Raw genomic sequence first — 11,405 nt, forward strand, 5'->3', positions numbered from 1 at the left:
CATTCGCAGCAACACTTGCATTGAAATATATGGATTGCGTTGGTTTCCGGGTTGTCGCCGAGGTCAGCGTTTAATCTGGAGCAGCGGTTGGAGTAGAAACTCATTCAGACGTGAGTCAGGCGTTATCCGGTGTCATTATAGATCCGCGGCAACATACGAGGCCTGGGTAATAGGATAATGAGCACCCTCCAGAGTCTGGCTGGGGGAAAAAAAAAAAAACATTGTGAGTTTGATAACACAGGTAGGAAGAGTGAAGCCGTGTGGGAGTCATGGGTTTGTGTTGCTCAGCCTCCTGTTGTTCAGTGATGTAAATGCAACGCTGTTCAGTGGAAGATGTAGCACATCCAGTCAGCGTGAGTCTCCCTTTTGTCCCCAGAATGCATTGTTGCTTGCTTTAAATATGATTTCCACAGTAACACAGCATAAACATAACATTAAATATAAATAAGCAAGTCATTGTAGACTTGGAATTAAAAAAAAACCCATAAACATACAAGAAACGCAATAAATTATACACACAAGCAGATGTATTTAAATAATATTATGTGTTTATACACATAACAATACAGACATATACATATTAACATATACACACATGTATTGTAGGGTCGAAGATAACTGGAACTGAGCTGGCTTTAGTCTCTGTAACGATTAAATAATTGATGAAATATGCATCTTCAAAGGGAATAACAAGTAGGTCCACGACATCTGGGGAAATCCAGGGCCTCCAGGGAAATCCTTCATTTTCCTATTATACGGTAATATCCCCGAACAAATAGGAACGAGCTGCGTACAAGACGAGAGGAGAACCCGACTACATGAAATGATTTTAAGAGCATCCAAAGTCAATCCGACTGGATTCTCATTGAGCCAAATAACAGCATTGATTTAAAGACCAGTCGATCTGTGTGTGATCAAAGCGTTTCCTTCCCTCCTCCCTCTGTTGCCCTAGCGGAGAGCATCCAAGGCCATTCAAATGTATTTTTAGAAGGTGAGCAAACTCCTGGAGGTCCAGCTTCCTCTGAGACGAAGCCCGAAGGAGGAAGAGGAGGAGGAGGAGAAGAGGGAGGTCGTAGAGCCAGCGTGACCAGTGTGGAAAGTGAAATGTCCATCTGCTCCGTGAGCCAGCTGGGAAACACCATCGCTAACGGTGAGTGGGAGCAAAACCAGAAACCTCCCGTCGATGAATTCAGGTTCATGAGGTTTCACCGCTAGATGACCTCGGATGTGTGTTTGTGTTTCAGTTTCCAGCAGCTGGTGGGGCTCCAAGCGACTGGATTACGCGTTGTACTGTCCCGATGTGCTGACCGCCTTCCCGACGGTGGCTCTGCCGCACCTTTTCCACGCCTCCTACTGGGAGTCCACTGACGTAGCAGCCTTTGTTCTCCGGCAGGTGGGGGAAAAGCCTGTATTGACATCCTGGTGTTTTTTTTTTTTTTTTTTTTTTCAGCCGCAAGTTTCACAGCCTGAAAGAAAAATTCTCAGTAATTAGCACGCACATATTAAACATTTAATTAGCATAGTAAAACCATTTAAGACTTTACTCTGTGTATAATTAGCCTCTCAGCAGTGGTAGGTAAACTAGCATCATCTAAAGGCCGTTTCATAATGAAGCTTCACAACAAGGCAGCAGCAGCTGTGTGTGAATCGTCTCTTTTCTAGCCGGCGTCTCAACAGACTGAACTCGTTCAATCAAAGGTGGAGAGGTTCTCTGAGCTCGTTGCTCTGGGAGTAGAAAAAAACTAAGTGATAGAATATGGCTCATCTCCTGTTAAGGCCGTAGGGTTTCCATACACACTGGGTCTTCTTTGGTGTTTGAAGTCTTGTAGTTGTTACACCAAATGAGAGCAGCAGGGAGACACTGGCCAGTAACTAAGCTCTTATAATATATGGAGAGGTGTTTCGGTAACTCTTCATTTTAAGGTAGACATGTAAAGGGACAGAATATGAAATCCAAAAATAATCCAAATTCAGTTAATGGCAACATGTTTTGGGTGAATAAAAGGGGACCTAGGATTGACACTTGGGGAACTCCTTCTGATACAAAATTGCTTGTAGGTAAGACTTGAACCAGTTTAGGACTTCCAGAAAGGCCTCATGTTCCCCAAAACACTGGTTCTTTATAATGTTTTAGATGCTCATAGTTTACGGTGGAGAAATGTGACTCTGTGATGCCGTTACTTGTGGAACAACTGTTTCCATTTAATGCCGTCTTCTTGCTTCACAAGCAACACAGCTGTTGTTGTTACAATGTTAGTTAGTGTTCAAGGGCTCCTTCTGCACAGACGACTCCCTGAATATGTTCAGAACTTCTAAATATAAAGGCCCATTTCTGTTACCTTGACCTTGACAACATTCTCTGGCTTGTGCAATGGTCTGCAAAACCCAGGAAATGCATCTCTATCAACAGTTGACACACTTTACCTTGTGCAAAGACATTAAGGATTCAACTCACACCTCCCAGCTGAGCCCCAGACAAGTAGGAGCCATTTCATCCAATATGTTTGATCTTAATGCAAGGCATTTGCATTTCTGTATCATCAACTTTCTTAAGTGATAAGAATCAAACCTTTGATCAGAAGAGTCTCATAGCATCTTGTACTAAGTGGGAATTAAACCTTGAGACGTGGCTGTGTTGCTTCAACCATCTACTCACCTAGCTACCCGTTATATACCACACCTTTTTCTGTGTTTTGGTGATGACAAGCATGTTCCCTAAATCCTCAGACACCAACAAAAAGCAGGACAAATAGTGTAGTTAAATGTCCTGTTAAATCCCCTGAAAACACAGCCGGCAGTCTTTGAACTGGATCATTAGAAAGCAGAGCTCCCAGAGAAGAAAAAAGAGAAAAGATTTCTTCTTTTTTTTTTCATCCTGCCACTGTCTGCTGCAGCATGTCGTCTTTGTGAGCAAACGTGAGGGGAATGAGGAGAGCACATTGGGGGGGGAACTGCTATCGACGCCATCAGGAAGCTAATAAACCCAAAGATCATTATGGTGTTGTGGCGGCGTTTGGCTCCACCGGATGCTTAACACTGAAACATTTACTTATCTCCCTGTTCAAGCTCACCATGTAAAAGAAAGTTAAAATATATGAAACAAGGAGTCCAAGTGTCAGGAATGATAATCACAGAAGCTTCCTGATGGAATTGTGATTTATGATTCCTAAACATGACACCAGAATTTCTTCCAGGGATTCAGATTGTTTTACCGAGTCGAACCGGTTCCGTTCTGCTGATTAACGCTGCTCTTCTCGTCTACGCATGTGTTTATCCACAGCTCATGCGATGTGATTGTCTGAAGACGCAGGAAGCCGACAAGCTGGGCTCCACTCCGTACTCGCCCTCCAGCCCACGAGAAAAATGGCTCAGAAGGAGGACACACGTCAAACTAAGGGTAATTAATTTTTCCGTTGCTTCACTTGTTATAAATATACTCCCCCCCCCCCACCAGTTTGCTGCGCTGACACATATTTATGGCAGTTAACTTAAAAGGTTACATTCAAACTTTATGTGAATATTTTAACAAAACACACCCCATATATAACACATCCTGGGCTCTCGTCTCTAAGGTGCCTCTTGTGCTCAAAATAGAAACACCCACTCACGCGGCAGAAATCTGTCGCAGTGGCTTTGCATTCATTCAAAACTAAAAATACAGTTATCCCTGTCGTAGAGCCATCAGCCCTGTGAGCAGAGACCTGGATTCCTTTAAGTATTCCCACACTTTCACCTTGAAGCACTGAAGCAGGCAGACGCGCACAATTTCTTCACGCCTCTGAGCTCCTGCCGAGTAGAACAATCAAGGTCGTATTTGCTCTCCACCGAGGGCTCCTTTTATCTGCCGTTTTCATTTAGTTGCCGCTTGCTTTTCTCAAGGCTATAAATAGAACCGTGTAACCGCGAGTGCCACGGGAAAATATATATATTTGAGTCCGTGAAGGTTCTTCTTTTCTCTGCGTCGCCTCATTCATGCCTCGCCTTGGCCCAGTGATGTGTTTCTGATGAAAGCGCTCAAAGAAAAGCAGCTCCACAAGAAAGTCACCTCGATCCTGAATTTACGTTTTGTGCGTGTGGAGATTTAGATTCACTCGGTGCTGATTCAATCTGAGCCCCGTCAGCTCACCTGCTGCAAGATGTTACTATTCAGTGAGACCCGGCATCGCTTCCTAATCTTCCTCGACTCGGTGAGAAGAGATGTTCGTCAGAGGTGGAGAGGCACCGCTAGTGTGAGGCTGTGGTTTGTTGCCCCTTTGCAGGCAGGGGTTTGACTCACCAGCTCATATCTTCCCAGGCAGAAACCTCCGGTTTTGAAAAAGTGAAGCCAAGACTGATGCGCCTTAAACCTGCATTTTCTCTGCTAGCCATCAGGGGGCGACTCCTCTGGTTGCAAAAAGAAGCCTGATTGCATGGAAGTCTATGAGAGAGTATGAGTTTATGGTCTCAATCTCTAGTTTCAAGTCTTCTTCAATCAAGCAGCTCCACACCAGAATAGATAGATAGATAGATAGATAGATAGATAGATAGATAGATAGATAGATAGATAGATAGATAGATAGATAGATAGATAGATAGATAGATAGATAGATAGAATAGAATCGAATCCCAATGGATCCTGTAAGGTTGAATCCCCCCACCTAAGAGTCCTCGTGGATTCGTGTCGGGGAAATCTAACTCCATATTGGACACTGTCAGACCTCCTGCTGTGATGTTAGATGTACTGATCCCAGGTCTGTATGCATACGGTTTGCTCACTCTGCATGCTCGCCTTCCACATCAGTAAGAGCTCCTGCTGGCAAACAATGACTTGTTGACGAAGTGAATGCAGGATAACAGCTGGAGTGTTGAAGCCACATCCTTTTAAATTGGTTTTCATTAGCTGATGTGGTGAAACAGTAAAATACAACAACGATCGCAACAGCACTTAGCAGTATCTATAATGTGCACATGCTCTGTTAGCGTTCGCTGAGTGCTGTCAGTAAACGACGGAGCGTTTTCAGGTACAACAAACAACAAATTACATTTATTGCTGTTGCTTTTGTGAAGCCTCGGTGCCTGCGTCTTAACTATTTGGGAGAAAAAAACAGGGTTTTGGAAAGAAAAGCGGCGAGGAAAAACTCTCCAGGATGAAGTGAAGGTTACAGAATTGAAATGAGAGAATCACACATTTAGTGAATATGCTCTTAAAATGCAAAACATCTCCTCAAATAGAGATTTAGGGATTAGCATTATTATGCTGGCTCAGGTCGAGCTTCTCATGGAGAAAAAGAAAAACTTTAAGGTTTAATATTGAGTCAACACTTCGACCTCGGGGGCGTTTTGGCTCTGAGGTGGGATTAGATCCTCCAGCATTGTTACTTCCCCGGCCTCCGTCTCTCTTACATTTACTTTAAACCCTTTATTGCCTGAATTTCTGGCCAGCAAAACCTGTAATCTGTAAACACAACATTCACAACCAGTTGCATCGAGTTGCTACGGAGCAACATTTGGTTTGGAGTCGTGTTTCTAGCCTTCTACTTCTTTTTTTTTAACTCTCAACCCACTCCAAGTCACTTTTTAACTGAGAAATGCGGCAGCAGCAACTTTGTCAGGAAGCTTAGGTAGTTTATCCACTGAATAGTAGCTCATTTATATTATACTATACTATTTATACGTCTGCTGAACAGCTGCAGAGGTGGTTTGCAGAGCTTTCTACTGCATCTTCATCTTCTTCAATGAATGCTGAGATGGTTTCCAGAGCATCGCATAAAAACAGGAAAAACCTTGACTTCAGTGTCCTGACTCGTGCTGCTTCCTGTTATCTTCTGCAGAACGTCACCGCCAACCACCGGGTGAATGATGTCATCGTCACCGAGGACGGGCCTCAGACTCTGGTTGGCCGCTTCATGTACGGGCCGTTGGACATGGTCACTCTGACTGGAGAGAAGGTGAGAAGCAGCTTCGTACAGTTTTGTGCAAGACTTCTGTTGACCTCCGACCCGTTGACCCACCCTGACCCCCTCTTAGGTGGACGTCCTGCTAATGACGCAACCTCAGTCCGGCCGCTGGGTGACCTTTGACACGGAGGTCACCAACAGCAGCGGCAGAGTCACGTATACTATCCCGAAGAGCAAGAAGCTGGGCCTGGGGGTCTATCCCATTAAAATGGTGGTCAAGTAAGCATCCGTGTAGCATTATCACATAACCTGATTCGTCCAATGTTTGCGCTGATAAAATCTCAAGCAGCAAATGCAGTTTATCTCTCTTTTGTCTTTTTCCAAGGGGCGATCAAACGAGTGCCGAGGCGTACCTGACCGTGTTGCCACGGGGGATGGAGTGTGTGGTCTTCAGCATCGACGGCTCTTTTGCTGCCAGCGTGTCGATCATGGGCAGCGACCCCAAGGTCCGCCCCGGAGCTGTCGACGTCGTCAGGTAAACTGCAGACTGACTGGAAGGTTCAGTAGGATTCATATTCAGAGGTCAACAGGTGTGTTTAAGGGTGTTCACTCTGTGATGATGGTACGACTGATAGTTCATTTCTAAAGAGTGAAGCCAATGATGAAGTGCCTTAAACTAGCATTCTCTCTGCTGGCCCTCAGGGGCGACTCCTCTCTGGTTGTATAGAAGTCTATGAGAAAATGGTCCTACTTCTCTCTGCTGGCCACCAGGGGGCGACTCCTCTCTGGTTGTATAGAAGTCTATGAGAAAATGGTCCTACTTCTCTCTGCTGGCCACCAGGGGGCGACTCCTCTCTGGTTGTATAGAAGTCTATGAGAAAATGGTCCTACTTCTCTCTGCTGGCCACCAGGGGGCGACTCCTCTCTGGTTGTATAGAAGTCTATGAGAAAATGGTCCTACTTCTCTCTGCTGGCCACCAGGGGGCGACTCCTCTCTGGTTGTATAGAAGTCTATGAGAAAATGGTCCTACTTCTCTCTTGATGTATTATCTCAGTAAACATTGTAAACATGAGTTTATGGTCTCAATCTCTAGTTTCAAGTCTTCTTCAATCCAGCATGATGTTCATTTAGTACATTATGGTCCATTTAGAGTCCACCAGACCAGAAAGCAGGGGATGCTTTAGGGGGCGGGGCTTACCTGCTGATTGACAGATGACTTTAACACTTGTAAAGTTGACTTTGATTTATGAAGCTTTGTTAGCAGCTTCACATCAGAATCCAGATGGATCCAGATGCCAAACTCGAGGCTTCAAAACTGTAGTCCACCAACCAATGGGTGATGTCGCCATGACTACGTCCACTTCTTACGTACACTCTATGATTTCCAGGCATTGGCAGGACCTGGGATATCTGATCATCTACATCACCGGCCGCCCTGATATGCAGAAGCAGCGTGTGGTGTCCTGGCTCTCGCAGCACAACTTTCCCCACGGAATGATCTTCTTCTCCGAGGGTCTGGTCCACGACCCCCTTCGACAGAAGACCATCTTCCTCAGGAACCTGGTACAGGAGGTATGGTCCGCCAACAAACCTACAGTCATCTTGATTTCCGTCCTCTTTTGGGAGCTCACAGTGCCTGATTGATTTTTTCCCCCTCTCTCACCAGTGTCACATTAAGATCAACTCTGCTTATGGCTCCATGAAGGACATTTCCGTTTACAACATGCTCGGTCTCTGCCCCACACAGATTTATATTGTTGGAAGACCTTCGAAGAAGTACCAAAATCAGTGCCAGGTAGTTAAATTCTAATTGTCTTTTATCTCTTTCTTGGGTCAAATTTTATGGTGTTTCTGTCTGACCATTCTACTTGTGTTTTTTCTAATTTACTTGAGTCTTTTTACTACTCTCTTTCTTATTTTGTGTGGTATTTGTAGTTCCTTAGTGAGGGCTATGCATCCCACCTCTCCACCCTTCAGTTCGGGCACAGAGCCAGACCCAAGAAGTCCTCTTCGGTCCGCATGGTCCTGAGGAAGGGCTCCTTCGGCCTCTCAGCGAAGCCCGACTTCCTGTGTAAGCGCACCCACCTGCGCAGGACCATGTCGGTGCAGCAACCCGACCCGCCGTGCACGCCGAACCCCAAGCCGGAGCGAGCTCAGAGCCAGCCAGAGTCCGATAAGGACCACGGGGGTGGAGGAGGTGGAGGAGGACAAGGCGCATGGGGACGGCCCTCCATACTCCGTGGAGACACCACTCCCTGACATCAAAACAGAGATGGAAGGGTTGCAGAAAGATAGAAGAGGAGGACTAAGGGGTCTTAGTGTCAAGGGCCAAGGTGAGAGCTTGTGTGTGGAGGATTTAAAGGGGTGGGATTTAGTGGCCTCTAGCACCTCGGATAACCCCTCCCTCTCCAAGCGTGTTGGAGAACATACGGTGGGTTTGGTTTGTCCGTTCTGGACTCTGTGGAAGAGGACCTGCTCCCTCCAGAAGTTTCAGATGATTTTTCACGAATGAAAACAAAGTGAATATAATATTTTATGCCTGTCGGTATTCCCCATATCGGCCAATAATCAGATATTAAAGGAGCCATGTGTAGGACTGTATAAAGCACAGAATAGATACATCTGCATTAAAAAAAAAGATCTATCTTGAATGAAATCATCAGGGACTTTAGAAAGCCTCGCCCAGAGCCACAAAAATTGAGGTGGAATGTGTAAATGAACGATCTTATCTCTCTTCTGCAAACCCCCGTTTGAATTGTTTCGTCAGGCAGTTAACGATCATGCGTTATTTAGAGCATCAAAGTGGTCAAGAACGAGCACAAAAAAGAGATGGGGGTTGGGGGGGAGTAATGAAAGCAGCAAAGCAGGATGAAACATGGATTACTTAATATTCCGGTGGCAACCCGAGTAAAGGGGGTCTATTATTAGCAGAGTCTCCCTTGGAGGACCGAATGTAAATTTGCCCGTGATTATGATTATGTATGTAGGCCTACTGATGAGCTAAAAACTGCCCTCCCGTGCTTGAAAATCCTCTCGTTTCCCGAGATTTGAATGATCGTCTGGTGCAATTATGTAAATTAGCGCCATGTCACCAGGAGAGCACACAAACAAATATGCTGATGCAGAATGGGATCATCAGTGTGTTAACTTTCATTAATCCTCCCTCTCGTCTGACAGAGTCACCTCGATGGATCCCCTGCTGGTGTCCCTCACAGCTCGGCTTTTACCTCTACACTACTACCACATGCCCCGCCCCCTTTTTTTGTGTGGATTATGTCTTTGTGCCTGAATTTTTAAAGCAGTTGCTGGTGGACGGCGATTCGTTTTTTTGCAAATGTCTGCTAAAATGTGTCTAATTATAAAAAAAATCAAAAAGAATGTATTTGGGATAGTTGCTGGATGAAAAAGCGATGGTGACTTTGAACCCGTTGACTTGCATCAGATGACCAGATGCAATCGGACTCCTGCATTAACCCCTGATGTAAATACCCCCGGACCCTCCGGACACAGCAGCACTGTGACATTTAAGTTCAAGCCGGCCTTGGCCTCCCATTTCACCCCCGCTGTTAGATGTTACCCCCCCCCCCCCCCCCCCCCCCCTTTACATCCTCCTTCAACCGGTCTGGCAGAACAGGCCTTTTTTTTCTTTCGACAGCTGCCTCAGACCGGGTCCACAGCCGCCGAAGCGCAGCTCGGGTCCCTGAGGTGGCACTTGCACTATCGAAGTACATCGCAGTGGTTTTCCATTCAGCTGCCGTACTCGCTTCAGAAACAAAGAGTTATACACTGTTGCCCATAAAGTTGGAATATTTTGTTTTCAGACACAATCCTCCAGTTTATTCCTATTTAAATGCACATTTTGACCAGGTTGCAATGATTACATTATGTGTCCCAATTACCCAGATTAAATTAATTCATTTGTTTGAAGCTATAAAAACAAAAGACATTTGAAAAATTATTCTCATGGGCGACCCTGTATTTCATTGTGTATGTTTTATGTTGTTGTTTTTCCTGTCGGTTTACTGTGACTCCTGGAAAGATTCAACACAAATAGCAGAAAAATGTTGGTTTGACCAACAAAAAAAAACGTTTACAGATTGATTAGACACGGATGTAAATAATATTATCTACGTATTTAAGATGACAGTGTAATTATCATTATAGGTCACATAAGTTTAGGTGCTTGGTAGTTGCCGTAGCTTGCAGGATATTGTGCAATACCCCCCCCCCCCCCCCTCCAAGGCTATGGTGTTATCGTGGCCATGTTTAAAACTGTGCAAGTGAAACATATTTTTCTATGAGGAAATATTGTAAATAGAAATATTTTCAATGTATGTTTTTGAACCTTTTTGTTGTTTGACTCAGTTTTTTTGTTGCCTTAAATCGTATTCGATTTTGTGTAGAGATACAACAATGATTTGATTTGTTCGACCAAAGTATTGAGTTTATGACAAAGTGCATTTTATCTAGTTGACATTTTTTGTTTTAGATACTGTGTGTGTGTGTGTGTGTGTGTGTGTGTGTGTGTGTGTGTGTGTGTGTGTGTGTGTGTGTGTGTGTGTGTGTGTGTGTGTGTGTGTGTGTGTGTGTGTGTGTGTGTGTGTGTGTGAGAGAGAGAGAGAGAGAGAGAGAGAGAGAGAGAGAGTGTTGTAGACTTGTATTTACTGCGAACACGAAGACAGAAGCTTGTTTTCCAGGACTGAGAGTGTGTTTTATAGGTTGTGGACTGAAGCAGGATTTTGTTTAAAAAAAAAAAAAAACCTGCTATGAAAGAAAAACAAAAAGGTGAAAAAGAGAAAACAGCAAGGAAGGAGCCGTGTTCTCTTTTTTCTTACACCACCTGTACACCGTCGGTGATCCGGTAATTAACAATTTATTCCTACCCAGTTATATATGACTCTGTAGTGCCGCCCCTGTATTCGTAGCGCACTGATTAGCATTAAGTGTATAATACTGTAGAAGCAACACTCACATGCGTAACTCCATCTCGTTTTGCGTTCTTCACACTGAAACAAATTAATTCCCATCATTGTAGAACACAATAGTGATATTTTTGCTGCCATGACGACGATGCACTGAAGGAGTGAGAAGTTTATATTGACAATGTTAGTAAATGGCAAATAACGATCTAATGGTTAAACAAGTGATTGCATGTTAATTATGATGAGTAATGGCTATAAATTGTCTCGTTCTGGTAACTTATAATAGTCGTTATTTGTATATAAGGGGTGAATAATAATTCATGGAGGTAAAATTCAACCAGCACGTGTTGAGTAAATCGGTATTTAAAGTTGTGATAAATTAATTTTCTGAGGTAAACGTGATGTTAAAGAAGCAGGGCGATACATCCTATAAATTCCATCTCCATCTTTTTCTTATCTCACATACAAAATGCAAAGAATCCCACAGAAGAGAACAACACAATTTATTATAAAATGTAAAAAAATATTGTATTAGTTGTCTTTAAAATTAATATAATTATCCATCTCTAAGTACTGATTAATGTCAGTGATTAGTATTCACCAAAG

The 11,405-nt window shown here is 44.1% G+C and overlaps 1 protein-coding gene across 4 annotated transcripts in view; it reads left to right on the top strand.

The window, feature by feature from the left end:
- The window catches only part of pitpnm3 (PITPNM family member 3), a 71,403-nt gene extending 61,297 nt beyond the window's left edge, over positions 1-10,106 (top strand). For all 4 annotated transcript variants that reach the window (XM_084018677.1, XM_084018676.1, XM_084018675.1 and 1 more), the window contains 10 exons: positions 953-1,150; positions 1,245-1,393; positions 3,281-3,397; positions 5,811-5,927; positions 6,007-6,155; positions 6,262-6,411; positions 7,266-7,449; positions 7,544-7,672; positions 7,813-8,210; positions 9,055-10,106. In XM_084018677.1, coding sequence (XP_083874803.1) covers positions 953-1,150; positions 1,245-1,393; positions 3,281-3,397; positions 5,811-5,927; positions 6,007-6,155; positions 6,262-6,411; positions 7,266-7,449; positions 7,544-7,672; positions 7,813-8,136 — 1,517 coding nt within the window. In that variant the 3' untranslated portion in view covers positions 8,137-8,210; positions 9,055-10,106. The remainder of the gene's footprint in view (positions 1-952; positions 1,151-1,244; positions 1,394-3,280; positions 3,398-5,810; positions 5,928-6,006; positions 6,156-6,261; positions 6,412-7,265; positions 7,450-7,543; positions 7,673-7,812; positions 8,211-9,054) is intronic.
- The last annotated feature ends 1,299 nt before the right edge of the window (positions 10,107-11,405 follow it).

This window comes from Eutrigla gurnardus (genome assembly GCF_963514095.1).
Source record: "Eutrigla gurnardus genome assembly, chromosome: 10".
Lineage (NCBI taxonomy): Eukaryota > Metazoa > Chordata > Actinopteri > Perciformes > Triglidae > Eutrigla > Eutrigla gurnardus.